Below are 19,301 nucleotides of genomic sequence, written 5' to 3'. Positions count from 1 at the left end.
TCCCTCATTCAGTTAAAGCTTTGACACCCCTTTCTGCTGGCTGCGCAGGGTGTGGGGTGTGTGTGAAAGGGGAGGCCGTGTGGCCGTATCACAGGAGCGGAGACCTGAAGCAGCTGGTACCTCTGGGGGCTGTTTACAGTATTCAGTGACTCCCCTTAATCCCTCTCCCACCCACACACCCTTTCGAGTTCCTGGAGGACTTGTGGTACCCTCCCCCAGGGAGGAAGACACAATCATACATAAACCTTTCATCAATGTAATACAGTGGTCACCAAAGATACTGCGTGAGGTTGCAATGTATGTCACAACATGATGTCTAATGGCCAATCGCAATACAGGACTTCCTAAAGCTGTTTTGTAATTTCCCATAAATTATAGAGTCACCCTTCTCCAAGAATAGGGCTGGGCTGGACTTTAGCCTTCAGATTAGCAGTGATAAGGTTGGATTAAATTATTATGCCCATGAACTCTTGCCACGCACTATGATGTTTACTTATCATATTTGCTTTATCCTCAAAATGAAACCTCCCAACACAAAGTGCACAATTGAATGTCTTGTTTTAAAATTTGGAAAAGCAGCTCAGAGACCTTTCTCCTTAACTTGAGAATAGAAGCTTGTGGCAGCCTGCATGAAAACGTCCTCAGGGCAGACAGAAAATTGCAAAGCACTACCCATGGGATCCTCCTGGAAAGAAAAGGACAAAGCCACTCAAGTGTAGCACTGTAAGTTACAATTCACCATAGTCAGTATATCAAAGACTTCTGACAGCATGATTGACTTGATCTTCACCCTGATCTGGAGAGGGTCCTTTAGCAATGTAGTCTGTGTACTAAACGCTGGCTAACAACCACACTGACAGGAGTCAAGGAAATCTGAGGTTCCCCCCAACTAGCACTAGAGTGACCTTGACAAAAGATTCTTGATGAACTTTCCCTTAAAAAGGAGATAATAGACAGGACAATAACTGAGAAGATTTTTACTGTCAAAAATGATTTCTTTAGTAAGGGCCTATTCGTCGCTTTCTTGCCCTAAATCTCTTCTGATAATAGTCCGAATGTCTCCCAGTTGGATTTTATTAGAGTCTAACTCACGGATTATAACCCAAAGAGCCATAGGAACTTCCACTTCCTTGGCAAGGGACAGTGGCTCTTACTGACAGTGTTTGTCCCCCAAAGATAAGTCCACCGCTCTGGAATCTGAAAATTTGGTCTGAATCTGCAGGTTATTTTCTGAGAAATGGGTTAAAACCCCCTTCGCAATGAAAACTACTTGATTTCATATGTCACTGGAAGCAACACAGATCCACCAGCCCTTTTTGTCACTTGGAATAACTTTGCCGATCAGGACTTTGTAGAAGTTAGCTGGAGGCGAAGAAGCCCAGCTGTGCCCCACGCAAAGCCCTTGGCTCAAGATATCAAAATGTTTTCATGCTGCAGTTGATGAGAATCAGGCAGTGACTCAGGCCGCCATTATTCCAGCCACCTGTTTTCGCTCTTCCTCTGTCACAGATCATGTGTATGTACCCTGATGACCTGTGAGAACATGGCTTAGAAGACACTATTTAGATATTATTGTATCAATCACAGAGGGCAAACATTAAGCAGAATAAAAGATGGTCACTGCCACAGTTATTGGTATTTTTCAGGGGGGCGTATGACTCTAGGATGTTCCCTCTCTAAAAACTGAAAGACCACAGTGCTTTTTCCCAGAACCACCTGCTGCAGAGAGCTCTGCCATGAGCTAGGCTGTAGGTACCTCCGGAGTCCCACAACACAGTGACCCAGCGACGGCGGGAAGAAATGCTGTATAGAGCTGGGTGTGGATGTGGCAGGTGCTGTTTTCCAACAACTGTTCTGCAGGGTGGCCCTGCTGCACCATTGCAGGGACCAACAGCGTCCGGTGCTGTCACTCCACAGTCTTTCATGGTAGAGCCTCCCTTTCCCAGCTGAGACCACAAGGTGTTTCTGGACTCACAAGAGTAACATGAGACAATGTATACATAGAAAACGCCTGTCTGGTGTGCAAAGTTCAGAATCAGCCCATTTCTGAGAACAGTAAAAGGAAACTAAATTCCTCTCTTCTCTGCAGAAGCAGCCATGGCTGCTGCAAATCCAGCAAAAATTCTTCAAGGTGAAGTGACTTGTTCAGTGTGTCTAGATTATTTTAAAGATCCAGTGTCTCTAGATTGTGGGCACAATTTCTGCCAAGCCTGCATCGCTCAGTGCTGGGAGGGATTGCGTGTAAACTTCTGGTGTCCTGAGTGCAGAAGAACCTTCTCCCAGAGAAACTTTAAACCAAACAGACAGCTAAGGAATATTGTAGAAGCTTCCAGAATGTTTACAGTGAAGTCAACAAAAGAACCAGAAGTTGAGAGAGTGTGTGAAATACACAAGAGGGCTTTAGATGTCTTCTGCCAAGAGGATGAAACACCCATTTGTATGGTTTGCCATCTGTCCCGAGATCACAAAGAACACACTGTGGTTCCCATAGAGGAGGCTGCCGAGGATTACAAGGTAAGGAATCACGGGACGGTGTAAAACCTGGAATAGCCAGGAACTGCATTTTAAATAAAAAATTTATTGCAAAAAAGAGCAGATACTGTTAGAGACCCTTAAGAACAATATTTTAGCAATGAGAACAGACTTATAACACACTGTTATTAACCACTTCTGGACCCAAACCATTTTTAACACCAATAAGGACTCAGAAAAGTCAGTTCCAAATTGGCTCGGGGCTGAAATTTATACATATAGCACAGAACTATTACAGTGGAACTGCTGCTGACCTGGGACACATATTTTGCATGAAATTAAAACTACATCTTTTATGTAGTTGCCAATTTTGGTTGGAAGTATTCATAACCTAATCTTTAATTAATCCTGGAAGGTTGGCAACCGTAATCTCGTGTGCATGTGTTGTGTACTTGTCATGGATCAGCGTAGCCACAGAAACTGCTGGATTTTCCTCCAAAAAAGGCACACGAAGGGGGAGAGTAAAAGTCTCCGAGCTGAAACGTGGCATATGAACAAGTGTGGTTGGCTTCAATATTGTCACCTCTTTAAAAATACCAGTAACTTCTGGAAGGTCCAATTTACAGAGATTTTCAGGGACCTGGGTGTACTGACATACAAACCCTTCCAGGGCACAGTGAAAGTCATACTCACCACATAAGTCATTGTGACTGATTCTGCTTGTCTGTTTTTCATGTTATTTTTTATTCTGTATTTTTGAGAAGAGTCACTCTCATATCTGGAGGTGAGACCTTAGAGTCTCTTATTTTTCACTGGTAATTTTTAGATAGGCCTAAATATTTCTGCTCCACAACTTTTGACAGTGTTAAAAAGTGGTTCTGGGCTGGAATGAGTTAATAAGCATGTGCTACTAATCGGCTCTCATTCCTAAAATATTGTCCTCAAGGTAATATGCTAGATGTATACATTTAATCCTCTGGGTCACTGAGGAACCGTGTGTTCCAGGTCCTATTTGGCATTTAAAAATGGTTCTGGGATGGAATGGGTTGATAACAGTGTGCTAGTCGGCAGTTCTCATTGGTAAGATATTGTCCTCAAAGTGTTTTTTGGTGTTTAAAATATGGTTCTGGGCCAAAACAGGTGTCAAGGTTCCTTCCCCACTCTGAACTCTAGGGTACAGATGTGGGGACCAGCATGAAAGACTCCCTAAGCTTATTCTTACCAGTTTAGGTTAAAAACTTTCCCAAGGTACAAACTTTGCCTTGTCCTTGAACAGTACGCTTCCACCACCAAGCATTTTAAATAAAGAACAGGGAAAGAGACCACTTGGAGACGTCTTTCCTCAAAATATCCCCCCAAGCCCTACACCCCTTTCCTGGGGAAGGTTTGATAATAATCCTCACCAATTGGTACAGGTGAACACAGACCCAAACCCTTGGATCTTAAGAACAGTGCTCTGCGATACAACCACATTTGCTCCAACCCCTCAGACAGAGACAAACACCTGCAAGATCTCTATCAGGCATTCTTACAACTACAATACCCACCTGCAGAAGTGAAGAAACAGATTGATAGAGCCAGAAGAGTTCCCAGAAGTCACCTACTACAGGACAGGCCCAACAAAGAAAATAACAGAACGCCACTAGCCGTCACCTTCAGCCCCCAACTAAAACCCCTCCAATGCATTATTAAGGATCTACAAGCTATCCTGAAGGATGACCCAACACTCTCACAAATCTTGGGAGACAGGCCAGTCCTTGCCTACAGACAGCCCCCCAACCTGAAGCAAATACTCACCAGCAACCACATATCACACAACAGAACCACTAACCCAGGAACCTATCCTTGCAACAAAGCCCGTTGCCAACTGTGCCCACATATCTACTCAGGGGACACCATCACAGGGCCTAATAACATCAGCCACACTATCAGAGGCTCGTTCACCTGCACATCCACCAATGTGATATATGCCATCATGTGCCAGCAATGCCCCTCTGCCATGTACATTGGTCAAACTGGACAGTCTCTACGGAAAAGAATACATGGACACAAATCAGATGTCAAGAATTATAACATTCATAAGCCAGTCGGAGAACACTTCAATCTCTCTGGTCACGCGATTACAGACATGAAAGTTGCTATATTACAACAAAAAAACTTCAAATCCAGACTCCAGCGAGAAACTGTTGAATTGGAATTCATTTGCAAATTGGATACAATTAACTTAGGCTTGAATAGAGACTGGGAGTGGCTAAGTCATTATGCAAGGTAACCTATTTCCCCTTGTTTTTTCCTACCCCCCCCGCCCCCCAGACGTTCTTGTTAAACCCTGGATTTGTGCTGGAAATGGCCCACCTTGATTATCATAAACATTGTAAGGAGAGTGATCACTTTAGATAAGCTATTACCAGCAGGAGAGTGCGGTGGGGGGAGGTATTTTTTCATGCTTTGTGTGTATATAAAAAGATCTTCTACACTTTCCACAGTATGCATCCGATGAAGTGAGCTGTAGCTCACAAAAGCTTATGCTCAGATAAATTGGTTAGCCTCTAAGGTGCCACAAGTACTCCTTTTCTTTTTGCGAATACAGACTAACACGGCTGTTACTCTGAAACCTGAAAAATCAGTCAGGTTCTTAAAAGAAGAATTTTAATTAAAGAAAAGGTAAAAGAATCACCTCTGTAAAATCAGGATGATAAATACCTTACAGGGTAATCAGATTCAAAACATAGAGAATCCCTCTAGGCAAAACCTTAAGTTACAAAAAGACACAAAAACAGGAATATACATTCCCTCCAGCACAGCTTATTTTACCAGCCATGAAACAAAAGAAAATCTAATGCATTCTCTAGCTAGATTACTTACTAACTTTACAGGAGTTGTACGGCTGCATTCCTGATCTCTTCCCGGCAAAAGCATCACACAGACAGAGAGAACCCTTTGTTTCCCCCCCGTCCAGATTTGAAAGTATCTTGTCCCTTCATTGGTCATTTTGGGTCAGGTGCCAGCGAGGTTACGTTTGCTCCTTAACCCTTTACAGGTGAAAGGGTTTTGCCTCTGGCCAGGAGGGATTTTATAGCACTGTATACAGAAAGGTGGTTACCCTTCCCTTTATATTTATGACACCAGGGTAATCACAATTTGTTATGAGTATGTTCTCTTAACTGTCTGTAACAGTACCTGCCGGTTTTTGCAACAATTGTATTGATTAAAATGCCATTCTGGACCTTACTGGCTCGTTCCAGCTTTTACACCATCACCATGCCTATGCGCTGGACATGCATACTGCTGTCTCTTTCTAAGTATCCAGATGCCTATTTCTGACTTAAGCCCCAGAGTGATTCATAGACTGGAGGAAGACAGGCGTTTGGCTGCCTAACTAGAGTGTGGGGTCTGACCTGGCAGGTGGCCTCTGAGCACACCTACTGGATCAGGCTCGCCCTTCTAACTTTTAGCCACAGGGTTAGGGTACTCACCTGCTATGTAGGAAACACTAGTTCAAGTCCCTCCTCCACCTGATGAGAAGGGATTCAAACAGGGAACAGCTGACTCTCAGGTGAGTGCCCTAACCATGGACTATGGGATATTGTGATGTGGGGCTCCCTCCATCTCCTCTGTCAAAGCTATTCCACTGGGGATAAAAAGTCATTTGGACCAGAGAGAGAGAGACCAGATGCATGAGAATGACTGTCTAGCCAGGTGGTTAGAGCACTCACCCATTTTATTATTTATTTAATATTCTTGAAAATATAAAAAAATGTGGGAAAACCCTCCAAAAGCACCAAAACTAAATCACTTTTTCTTTTTTTAGGACCAAATTCAGAGCTGTTTGGAGATTTTGAAGAAAGAGAGAGAAAACATTCTGTCATTTAAAGTGAAAGGGGAAAGGAAAAGCCAGAAACTGCTGGTAGGTACTGAGAAGCAAATGTGCACAGGGACATTATCAACAAAAGAGAGAGGAAGTATGGTTAAAAGATCAATATACATACAGACATGAGTTCAGTCCATTGAGGTTCAGATTCACAGCAGAGATGCTGAGCTTTGTAGTTGCAAAGAGTTCCTTTCAAATTCAGTTCATAGGTCAGAGTCCAATGTCCAAATCTCACACCAGGACATACCAGCGTAACTGGAACCTCAGTCTTGCGACTCAAACTTCCCCTGATGAAGACTCAGCAGATCTGAGATGACAGAATCAGGACCCAAGGAGCCTTTATACAATTTCATGTCTTTTGTGGAGTTGGAATTCCTCAGGGAACAAAAGTAATTAGGATGCCTTTGAAGGAGGTCTATCACCTGTACTTAGCTATCCCAATTAACATAAGGCCATTTGCTTGTTCCTCCACCATTCACAGTACATGTCAAAGAGAGATGAATACTGTGTTTACAATTCATTTACATGATAGGATGTTCTTTTGACCTCTGAATTATCAGAATACAGCACAGACAGGGACTGTTGACTACATTGTCCACCCTACTCATACATCTATAAATACACAAAAGCACAAACATTATCTCCCCACATGTCTTCTGTGGGTTATTTATTTTGCAGGATGTTTAACCCTTTCTCGCCATGCACCACAATTCTAAACACCAGTTAGGACTCTTGAAAATCTATTGGAAAATCTTCGGTCTACTGAGCATAGAGTATGCACTCGATAAAATGTCAGACGTTAAATTTGATGGGGTTGATAGAGTGTGGGGTCTGACCTGGCAGGTGGCCTCTGATATACATATGCAATGATATGCTTCCATGTTCATACATAAGTCTTTATAAACTATCCCATGATTTTCCCTGGCTTGTTCCTGGCTTTGACCTGTGCTTTCCCTGTTTGTATCTCTTCATTTCAGAAACAGCTAGAAACTGAGAAGCAGAAGCTTGTGTCTGAAGTTCAGCAACTGTACCAGTTACTGAAGGAACAAGAGCAACTCCTCCTGGCCCAGCTGGAAGAGCTGAATAAGGAAATTGAAAAGAGGAGGGCTGAGTATGTTGCCAAACTATCTGAGGAAATATCTTCTTTCAGTCACCTGATCAGTGAGATGGAGCAGAAGTGCCAGCTACCAGCGAGTGAATTCCTGCAGGTGAGACAGTGTTAGAAACACCCTAGAACATTTCACAGGGAAAGAAAGTCTCCTAACCCTTCACTTTTGGAGTATAAGAGTGAAATATACATTTTTTTAAGGGCTTGATCAAATGCCAATTAAAGTCAATGGAAATATTCTTCTTGACTCCAGTGGTCATTGGATAGAGCCCTAAAAGAATAAAAAAAGCTCTTCTTTAGAATTTTAGTGGGAGAAGACTCCTCCAAAAATCTCAAACTCCAAACTCTGTTCTCCCTGTCTCATAATGCAAGAACAAAGGGACATTCAATAAAATTAGAAGGTGGCAAATTCAAAACTGACCCAAAGATACATTTTCACACATCACCTAATTAGACCATGGAACTCATTGTTACAGGATGTCATTGGTACCAAGAATTTAGAAAACTCAAAAACCAATTGGACATTTATATGGACAATAAGAATATCCAGAGTTATAATAAATAACAAAAAAATTAATTGATATTAAACTTCATTCTTCATTGCTTCAGCCAGTCTCTAGCTATTAGAGAGCAGCGTGAGAATGTGAGGAGCAGATTTTCTTACACCTTCCTCTGAAGCATCTGACATTGTCCACTTTTGGAGACAGGATACTAACTAGATGGACCTCAGGTCTGATCCTGTTGATCATTTCCTGTGTTCCAAATGCTAACTTCAGAAGATCTAAGATGGAGCCAGTCTTTAATTATGGAAAAAGCTAAGATTCAACCTGTTCCATTTTAAGACTGATTTTGCCACTCTTAATACATACCACAAAAAAGGAAAAAGATTGGCCTCAAAATTGATACATGAGGTCTGAGGCTGGTGTGACTTTTTCTGCCAGAACTGAAGTTTAGTTAGACAAGGCGTTCGTTACTTATGGTACCTTGAAAGTGTAAGTAGTCATTAGAATTCCAAAAGCCTTCTAATTATTTTAATGTTCAAAAAGTGCCTCTAACTAGCAAAAAAGGAAGGGAGAAATAAATCTTAGTCTACTGGACTTCCCTAGCTGATATCGAGGGTCAAATTCTCTGTTGTGTCCAATATCTGCTGTGGGCAGTGTTCTTCACTTCCCAGATCTCCTGCATTGAACCTGGCGTGTAGGGCAGTGATTGGCCCGCTGTTACTCTGTACCCAACCCCCATTGTTCTCACCCAGCCCCAACTTCCTGTGGAGGTCAAGAAGTCCAGAGGATGGGCCTTGCGAATGTTTATGGGGCAGTGGGGAGAAAGTTTAAAGCATTGAAGCAGCACAGCCTGGGGGCATCCCTCCCTCTGGACCCACTGGAGTCTCCAGGAGTGGATCTTCCCCAAACCTATGTGTTAGGAAGATCCTTGTTCAACACATCATAAGACTGAGCCCTCTGATTCCATGTGCCAGCTGGTTATCCAAATGTCACTCTATGAAGAGGTAGTGTGCCTCCATAGACAAACTTCCTGGGCCCAGATCCTGCAGTCAGAGCACTTCTCCAAAAGAGCAAAGGCAACATGTTTGATATTTTTGTTTTTATTAATAAAGAACAAATATAATTTCACTTGGAAACTCAAAACTGTGAAGACAAAGTGAATCCCCTCCAGAGCAGAAGGGAACCCCAGTATGTGATCAATGGGACTGAATTTCCTTTTGTCTTTCTCCTCTAGGACATCAAAGGCACCTTGAGCAGGTAGGTGGCTCCTTCTCACTCTCCCTTTCACTTCCCAGGGCAGAGAAGTGATTTTGGACATGAGACCTGGCTCCCCATGGTCCAGCAGTGAAGACTGTGGGGGTGGTTCCCAATCTCCCTCTGTTAAATCTAATCTTGAGGCTGTTGTCATGTTGGACTAGACTCCAGAATAGAGCAGCCTGAGAAAAGAGTGATTTACCTACAGATAGAGTTATTTGTAGTGCTTCTGGTGGAACGGAAACCTCAGGAAATTGGGGATGGAGAATGAGTTTTTCATTTCTAGGTCATAGACTCCATCTCCACCTAGGTTGGTAGGGATGGATAGTCAGGGCCGTCTGATGACTATTCAATGAGCTGTTTATTAATTGTTTCTTATTATGCCGTGAGCTCTATCAGTGGGCTTGGCGTGGCAACAGATATGCTAGAAGAGACATTCCCTGCCCTAAGGACTTTATAATGTGCTCTTAGCAGTAGTATTATGGCAGGGCCTAGAGGCTCAAGGCAAAATCAGGGCCCAGCATGCTGGGTGCTGCACAGACATATACAAAGAGACAGTCCCTGCCCCAACGAGTTTACATTCTAAATAGACACACGAGAACAAGGGCGGAGGGAGGAAGGATTACAATACATTTAAGGGGACATTCAATAAGGACAAAGTACTGCACTTCAGAAGGAAAAATCGAATGTACAATTACAAAACGGGGAATAACTGGGCTGGCAGCAGTACTGTGGAAAAAGATCTGGGGGTTCACGTGGATCACACATTGAATGAGTCAGAAGTGCGATGCTGTTGTGAAAAAGGCCAACGTCATTCTGGGATGTTGTCCCAGGTTGCTGTATTCACGGCGGGTGTTGACTCCTCCTGGCTGTTCTGTTCTGCTTCCAGGTCCAACACCTCCCCTTGCAGTCTCTCCCCCAGGTGTGCTCTCTGTCACTCTGCAGCCTCATCTCTCGCTCCAGGAGCTGCAGCTTCCTCTTCGGCCCTCCAGCCTGATCACTAAATGGTTTCTCCTTCTGTGGTATAGAGTCTCCCTGGTCCCACTGTCCAGGCAATTCCCCTCCATCAGTGGCTGGTAGGGAAACTTGAGCCTGTCCCCTGCTTCGGGTTCCAGCCCAGGGACCATGGTAGGCCACATGCAGGCAAGGTCTGCTCTCTCCCTGGGCTGCTTCCTACTCACCTCCCATAGGCTTTCTTCTCCACCCTTCTCTCTTATAGGGATTAGACTAGATGACCCTTGAAGTCCTCTCTAGCCCTATGATTCTAAGTACTCCCTTCCTTCAGGGCCAGGCTCCGAGCATGCTATTCTTCCCCTGGGTTCCCTCTTTCCCTCACTAATGCACAGAGGGTGGCAGGAGACTTTCTCACTGCAGCCAATTTTTGTTGCCAGTTTCCTGGCTTTCTACTAGCCCAGCCCACAACTGCTCAGCTGAGCTTCATCTTCCAATTAGGGGTTGCTTCTCTGGCCTAAACCGCTCATGTGTGGCCTGTCTCACTAATCTCCTCTTTCTCAGCTTCCTTCATCCTTTTTGGGGGCTGATTTGGGGTGAACATCCCATCACAGATGTATTAATGAGACTGTCATATGGCATATTAACAGGAGTGACCCAGGTGGACGTTGTTCCACCCTTCTTGCCACTGTGAGGCCTCAGCTGGAATACCATGTCCTGTTTTGGGCATCGCACTTTCAGAAAGATGGGGGAAAATTGGAGAGATTTCAGACGAGAGCAACAAACATGATCAGAGGTTTAGAATGGACGAGCTGTGAGGAAAGGTTGCAATAAATGGGTATGTTTAGTCTAGAGAAGAGAAGACTCAGGGAGGGCCTGATAACAGTCTTCAGATATGTCTGAGGCTGTTCTACAGAGAGCGGTGATCACTCGTGCTTCAAGTCCAGTGTGGGTAGAACAAGAAGTAATTGGTTTAATTTGCAACAAGGGAGATTTACATCAGTGTGACAGGGTTGCCGGGGTGCAACCTGGACGGTGGGACTGCTGAGCTCTCCAAATCCCCGACCTGGGCTGCCTCTCGCACCTTGATGTTGATGTCAACCTACAAACCTGACAGGCCCTGCGCTTACGCAGACGCCCACGGGCAGGGACACGCCCACGGGCAGGGACACGCCCAGCTGTGTTACACGACTCACCTCCCAGCCATTGATGAAGCGGCAATAGAAAGGCACCAGCCAGTTCCCCCCAGCTCCAGCCCTGCCCCCCAGAACTGCACCGACTCACTCTGCTCAAGGCTCCGTTGGACAGTGCAAGTTCATTAAGTCGTTTGCCACTTGCTCAGGGTGGAGTGGACACACACTCGCCTTTGTAAGCTGAGAACCCCTGTGCTAGTGGACTGACCATTGTATGTATCCAAAGAACGAAATAAGAACATAAATTATCTTTGAAATGGGTTAATGGGTCTCACTCCAGGTCCTGGTATGATGGGTATCGACATCACCACAAGGATTGTCACTAATTATCTCCCTTAAATGGTGTCAGGATATGTCAGGGGATCCTGCTTCCCACACTCACAATACAAGAACAAGGGGACATTCAGTGCAGCTGAAAGGCAACTAGTGTAAAGCTGAGAAAGGGAAATACTTTTTTTTACACAATTCATAATTAACCCATGGAACTCATTGCCACATGGTATTACTGAGTTTCATAGGTGCATAAAGTTGAAGGCCAGAAAGGACTGTAAGATCATCACATTTGACCTCCTGTATATCACAGCACAGGCTTTGACTTTCTCTTTCCCCTGGGGGTGTTCGACCCCTGCTTGGCCCCGGACCCTGCCCCCACTCCACCTCTTCCCCACAAGGCCCTGCTCTGCCTCTTCCTGCCATGCCCCACCTCTTCCCGCCTTTGCTCGACCCCTCTCCCCCCCAGGGCCTCCTTTCCGTTACTAAACAGCTGATCCCCGGTGGGCAGGAGGTCCTGGTAGGCAGGGGGAAGAGCTGATCGGCAGGGCCTGCTAACAGGCAGGAGGCATTGGCGGGAAGTGGGGGGAAGCTGATCTGTGGGGCTGCTGGTGGGGCTGAGCACCCACGATTTTTTTTCCGTGGGTGCTCCAGCCCCGGAGCACACACAGAGTTGGTGCCTATGTATCACAGGTACTTAAATTTCATCCAGTTATTCCTGTATTCAACCCAATAATTTGTATTTGACTAAATCCTAACATGCATCGACTAAAGCACCGTCCAGAAAGCCATTCAGTCTAGATTTAAAGACATCAAGAGACAGTAACGCCTGAAGCTCCCTAGAAGTGGGGGGGCCACCAGTGCCCAAACCATGGCCCCACCCTTGCTCTGCCTCTTCCCCTGAAATCCCACCCCCTGCTCGCTCCTCTCCACCCCCTCCCCCCATCACTTGCCTTTAAGGCAGGTTAAAACTGAGAGAGCATCAAGAGATGGAGAATCCACCACTTCCCTTGGCAGTTTCTTCCAATGGTTAATTCACCCACACTCTTAAAAAGTCTGTCTTATTTCCCATTTGAATTTCTCTGGCTTCAGCTTCCAGCAATTGGTCCTTGTTGTGCCTTTGTTTGCTAAACTGAGGAGCCCTTTAGTACCAAGTATTTTCTCCCCGTGATGGTATTTATGCCCCATACTCAAGTGCCAGGGTGCTCTCAGTGCAAGGCATTTTTACCCCAGCCCTCAAATAATTTTTGAGGGTCTTCTCTGCACCATCTCCATTTTTTCAACGTCCATTTTAAAATGGGGACACCAGACCTGGATGCAGTTTTCCAATGTCGGTCTCACCAAAATGAAGGGGAAGCTTGTAGTGTCAAAGCTGGTATTGGACCTATTCCTGGGGCCAGAGAGAATTTAATCCTCCAGGGTCGGCTGAGCTACAACCATTTGCTAGAATAAAATACATTTTAGTAAAACACAAATATGAACGGACTCCACAAGGAGTAACACTGGGTTGTTCTTCAGATTTGAGAGGGAGAAGTTTCAGAACCCAGTGGCCTTTTCTTCGGAACTGAAATGGAGAATCTGGGAATCTTCTCAAAGGAATGCATCTCTGGAGACCATAATGAAGAAATTCAAAGGTACTAAACAGTCACCTGGGGAATTTTCTCACATATATTACACTGATAATTGACAGAGCTGGGGACATGTCTGAGGAAAAATAATTGTGGACGGAGATAGTCAACTAATCATTCAGAACCTATGAATTCCCTCCTCAGCTCTCAATGCGGCACATACACACTGGGTTAGGGTCCTAAATTTGAACTCCCTGGGGATTTTCCTTTCCTAGCAGCTATGAACGTTAACCTGAGCTTGAGCTTTCTGCTGAATTAACTGTTTCTGAAGTATGTTTGTTTGGATTTTTTGTCTGCAAGGCCTCCTGTGTCATCAGAGTCCCTCTCTTGCTTTAGACCAGGGGTGAGGAAACTTTTTTCTATCACAGGCCATTGACCCACAGAAAAAAATCAATCCTGGGCCACTCACCCGCAGGGGGACAGAGAGGGTGCATGGAGGCTCAAGACCATGCACAAAACCTGGGGGGTGTTACAGCACCCTCTCCACTCCTCGTTCCTACAGCTCTTCACAGAGACTCGGGGCTTCCCCTGTCCCGCGGCAGGGTGAGTCGGCACTTGTGGCTCCATCCCTGCGGCAGGGGAGGGAAGTGGTGCTGCGGGACGGATGAAATTTAGCAACAGGCTGGATCTGGACTGCAGGCCGTAGGTTCCACACCCCCGCTTTAGATATTCTCCACCTTTTATCTCCCTGAGCTGGAGATAAAGAGACCATCAGGTCTGTCAGGAAGGATGAGCCAAGTTTACTAAGTTCTAATGGTACAGGGGCAGATTTAATGTTGATTGAATGCTAATCAGTGAGAAAGTTTCTGTGTATTGGTCTGTCTGTGAATTATGTGTTGGTTTCAGACGGTTTGTCTACATAGCAATTACACACCTGTGGCTGGCCTGTGGCTGCTGACTCAGGCTCACGAGGTTTGGGCTGGGGCTGGAGCCTAGGCTCTGCGACCCACTTCTGTCACAGGGTCCCAGAGCCCAGGCTTCTGCCAAAGCCCGAGCATCTACACCACAATTAAACAGCCCCATTCCCCGAGCTCTGCAAGCCCAAGTTGGCTGTGTGACCTTATAGATCATTGTTGGAACCAAGGTCCTATAGTGGCACCAAATCTTTTACAAAGGAGGTCAAGTAAGGTCTCTATGAAAAGGTTATGATTTGCTGGTTATGATTATGCTATCTGTATGCATGTATCATTTCAAACTTGTGCTATGCTTCTGGGTGACACCTCAAACAGTTTGGCATCAGCACTGCCTTGCATGCTTGATGGCCCATTAAGGACCATCAGCTATACAAGTGACCCATTGAGAGAAGGCAGATACACCTTATGACCTTTTTTTCCTTTTTCTGTGGTATTGGTTTTCTTAACCATTCATCCCCATAAGGAGTGGTGCTGGTGGTGATACTGGGAAACGGGAGTGTCTGAGGGAATTGCTTGTATGACTTCTGGTTAGCCAGTGGGGTGAGACCGAAGTCCTCTCTGTTTGGTTGGTTTGGTGTGCCGTCCTAGCCTTGGGCTGTGATTGCCCTTCTCTAAGCAATTTGTCCTGAATTGATACTCTCAGTAGTGTCTTGCCAGAGGCCGCTTTGTTACAGGCTGTCATGGGCCAGCCACAGGTGACTATTTGCTGTGTAAAACATCTCTGACTATGTCATGTAATCTTAGGTAATATGCTTAGTTTTTAATGTTTGTGGTTATTTTTTAGTGAGGTGTATAATGGTTTGTATTGGTCTGAATTACACTTAACCTCCTTAACTAGAACTTCATAAAGTTTGTTTTCTTTTCATTTGGCTTTTGTGTTAGAACATTAACAATGTGAATATATTCATAAACACGACAACATGACATTTCGTCTTTTTCATCCTTTTCTTCCTCTAGACTCACTGTCGTCTAGACAGCGGTTGGACAAAGGTAAATTTCTCGTATAAAAGCGGGAGTGAAAACTTTCATATGAATTATGGTGGCTTATTGGCAGCGCCATATTTCAAGTTTTGTTTCAATTTTGCATTTGACAGGAGCCAAACAGACATATTACTGGTGGCTACCCAGATCTTTCCTAAAAACAGAAAAGTAGATTCTTTTCTCTATTATAATTTAGAACTTTTAACTAGTGGTTGGGTTAACCAGCTGGGCTGGGGTGCGGGAGAGGGGGCCAGCAGTGTATCTCCATAGAGATTTAAGAGTTTAAAAATGAGCCTTTTGGAAAATCAGAGAGGAACATCTCCCCTCATTTTCAGAATTCTTTATGCACATACATCACATCCCCTGGCCATATGATTATTATTAGCAAATGCACAAGTGGTACAATGAAGAATAGGAAACTTCAACATACAAAAATATACATTTCTGTTTTATCTCTCTACTTTATAAGTGAAAAGAAAAAAATGCTAAAAATGTCAAAAGGGGTTAGGTAGACATCACATATTAGCTGGGGGCATAGACAGGATGCATCACATTATGGCTGCTCTCCGCTTTTCAGCCCTGAGGCCCCTGTAACTAGGGGCCAGGTAGAGTAAAGGAAGGACAAAGCTTAAAACCACCTCCCTCTAACCCCCCTTGTCTTTCCCCCAAGCACAAGGATGGAATAACTGAGACTCAGGCCTTGTCTACACTACGAAATTAGGTCGAATTTATAGAAGTTGGTTTTGTAGAAAGCGTTTTTATACAGTCGATTGTGTGTGTCCCCACACAAATGCTCTAAGTGCATGTAGTCGGAGGAGTGTGTCCACAGTACCGAGGCAACCGTCAACTTCCGGAGCATTGCATTGTGGGTAGCTATCTCACAGTTCCTGCAGTCTCCGCCATCCATTTGAATTCTGGCTGTCGGGGAAAATGGTGTGCTGTGTGATCTCCCCAAGCTCGTCCTCCTCCTCATCTTCCCCATCTGCAAAGTCCTCAGCCATGGCGGAGAGTATCCCATCCTCGGAGTCCACGGACAGGGGTGGGGTAGTGGTGGCGGCCCCCCCTAGAATTGCATGCAGCTCAGCGTAGAAGCGGCTCTGTCCCGGAGCGTCCGTTTGATTCTTCAGTTTTTCTGGTACGCTTGTCTGAGCTCCTGAAGTTTCACGCGGCACTGTGTTGCGTCCCTGATGTAGCCTCTGTCCCTCATGGCCTCTGAGATTTTTGGAAATGTTTTGGCATTTCGTCTTTTGGAACGCAGTCCTGATAGCACGGATTCCTCTCCCCATACAGCGATCAGATCCGGTACCTCCCGTTCGGTCCATGCTGGAGCTCTTTTTCGATTCTGGGACTGCATGGTCACCTGTCCTGATGGGCTCGCCTGGCCAAACAGAAAATGAGATTCAAAAGTTCCCGGGACTTTTCCTGTACACCTGGCCAGTGCATCTGAGTTCAGAGTGCTGTCCAGAGCGGTCACAATGGTGCACTGTGGGATAGCTCCCGAAGACCAATACCTTCGCATTGCGTCCACACTAACCCTAATTCGAAACGGTGATGTAGATATCAGTGCTAATCCCCTCGTTGGGGAGGAGTACAGAAATCGGTTTTAAGAGCCCTTTATGTTGAAAAAATGGCTTCGTTGTGTGGACGGGTGCAGGGTTAATTCGGATTTAATGCTGCTAAATCCGACATAAACTCGTAGTGTAGACCAGGCCTCAGACTCTGGGTTTGGGGGCCTGGCTCAGCTGAGCTGATCCCTTCACTCTGACACTGAACTGGCTCTGTCAGGGGTGTGAATCCCCCCTGCACATGGCTGAGATCTCAGCGGTGCTCCCCATGCAGAGCTGGGTAAATCCTGGAGGGGGGAGATTCTCTGACTCACTCCCCCGCTGGGGCAGGTTCTGTGACTGACACGATCAGACCCTGCCCCAGGGCCGAGCTCTGCCCCTCACGCTCTGATTCTCTCTCTGCAGCGAAGGTGACTCTGGATCCAGACACGGCCCATCGCCACCTCATCCTGTCTGAGGGTCGGAGACGTGTGACATGGGGACGCACGCGGCAGGCTCTGCCCCACAGCCCTGAGAGATTTGACTATGAGCCCTGCGTGCTGGGCTGTGAGGGATTCACCTCGGGCCGACACTACTGGGAGGTGGAGGTGGAGGTGGAGGGGGAGTGGAGGGGAGTCTGGGCTGTGGGGGTGGCCAGAGAGTCCGTGGGCAGGAAGGGACGGATCAGCTTTACCCCTGAGCAGGGGATCTGGGCTGTGCAGGGCAGAGGAGATCAGTCCCGGGCTCTCACGTCCCCTGATGATCTCACCCCCTTCTCCCCGAGCCAGGCACCCCGCAGGATCCGGGTTTATCTGGACTGTGAAGGGGGGCGGGTGACGTTTTTCGATGCTGGTCGCGGGGACCCGATCGTCACTTTCCCGCCGGCCGCTTTCACCGGGGAGAGAATCCGCCCGTTCTTCTGCACGGGATTCGAGGGAAGATCTTCTGCTTTACTGTACCGTTCCCTGGGCCGACGCTGCCAACTCACACTGTGTCCCTGAGCTTCCCCCTCTGTCCCCCCGAAACAGGCTCCTCTAGCCCCCTCCCTCCTGATCTCTATGACCTGGAGGACTCCGCCCGTCCTCCCCGCCCCCCCTGCACAGACAGGGCTGAAGGGGGGTGACGCTCTCCCCGTAGCTGTATGGCTGGGCTCCGGCCTTGGGAAGTGCCGTAATTCCTCCTCCGGCCGCCGGGGGCGCTGCGCTGCGGGAGCCACGTGGGCTGCCGCCCGGCCCTGGGCACCGGCCCTGGGGCTGCTGCTGCTCCCCCGGCTGCTCTGCTGGGCCTGGGCTGCGTCCTGCTGCTCCCCCCGCGAGCCCCCCCACCCTCCCCGCAGCCACCCCCTGCCCGCAGCCAGCCAGCCCGCCTCCAGCCACCCCCTGCCCCGCCCACACCAGCCCCTGTCTCCAGCCACCCCCTGCCCCGCCCACACCAGCCCCTGTCTCCAGCCACCCCCTGCCCCGCCCACACCAGCCCCTGTCTCCAGCCACCCCCTGCCCCGCCCACACCAGCCCCTGTCTCCAGCCACCCCCTGCCCCCACACCAGCCCCTGTCTCCAGCCACCCCCTGCCCCGCCCACACCAGCCCCTGTCTCCAGCCACCCCCTGCCCCGCCCACACCAGCCCCTGTCTCCAGCCACCCCCTGCCCCGCCCACACAAGCCCCTGTCTCCAGCCACCCCCTGCCCCGCCCACACCAGCCCCTGTCTCCAGCCACCCCCTGCCCTGCCCGCAGCCAGCCCCTGTCTCCAGCCACCCCCTGCCCTGCCCACACCAGCCCCTGTCTCCAGCCACCCCCTGCCCTGCCCGCAGCCAGCCCCTGTCTCCAGCCACCCCCTGCCCTGCCCGCAGCCAGCCCCTGTCTCCAGCCACCCCCTGCCCTGCCCACACCAGCCCCTGTCTCCAGCCACCCCCTGCCCTGCCCGCAGCCAGCCCCTGTCTCCAGCCACCCCCTGCCCTGCCCGCAGCCAGCCCCTGTCTCCAGCCACCCCCTGCCCTGCCCGCAGCCAGCCCCTGTCTCCAGCCACCCCCTGCCCTGCCTCCAGCCAGCCCGTCTCCAGCCACCCCCTGCCCTGCCCACACCAGCCCCTGTCTCCAGCCACCCCCTGCCCTGCCCGCAGCCAGCCCCTGTCTCCAGCCACCCCTGCACCCCCTGCCTGCAGCCAGCCGGTCTCCAGCCAGCCCTGCACCCCCACTGCTCTGCCTGTAGCCAGCCCCTGTCTCCAGCCACCCCCACACCCCCTGCCCTGCCCGCAGCCAGCCCCTGCTACATGCACCCCCTGCCCTGCCCGCAGCCTGCCCCTGTCTGCAGCCAGCCCCACACCCCCTTGCCTCCAGCCAACCCTGCAGCTGGCCCCACATCCACTGGTGCCCTGCAGTTCCCAGGGCAGTAACCCTGCACACCTGCTTCAATGAGGGGGGCAGGGAGCAGCTGGGACCCACACATGTGCACACCCTAGGGTGACCAGACAGCAAGTGTGAAAAATCAGGACAAGGGTTGGGGGGTAATAGAAGCCTATATAAAAAAAAAGACCCCAAAATTGGGACTGTCCCTATAAAATTGAGACATCTGGTCACCCTAGCACACCCCCAGGGAATGGCAGGGATCCACACA

General features: G+C 48.1%; 1 protein-coding gene across 1 annotated transcript; it reads left to right on the top strand.

The window, feature by feature from the left end:
- The first annotated feature begins 1,800 nt into the window (after positions 1-1,800).
- LOC125629565 (zinc finger protein RFP-like) lies at positions 1,801-18,026 on the top strand. Its single transcript, XM_048834926.2, has 7 exons — positions 1,801-2,514; positions 6,284-6,379; positions 7,321-7,551; positions 9,189-9,211; positions 13,141-13,256; positions 15,122-15,154; positions 17,116-18,026. Exons 1-7 carry the CDS (start codon positions 2,098-2,100, stop codon positions 17,688-17,690), a joined length of 1,491 nt encoding a protein of 496 aa, XP_048690883.1. The 5' UTR covers positions 1,801-2,097; the 3' UTR covers positions 17,691-18,026.
- Positions 18,027-19,301: the final 1,275 nt, after the last annotated feature.

This window comes from Caretta caretta, chromosome 14 (assembly GCF_965140235.1).
Source record: "Caretta caretta isolate rCarCar2 chromosome 14, rCarCar1.hap1, whole genome shotgun sequence".
Taxonomy (NCBI): Eukaryota; Metazoa; Chordata; order Testudines; family Cheloniidae; genus Caretta; species Caretta caretta.
Note: the sequence above shows the minus strand (reverse complement) of the source record. Positions and strands in the feature narration are given on the sequence as shown.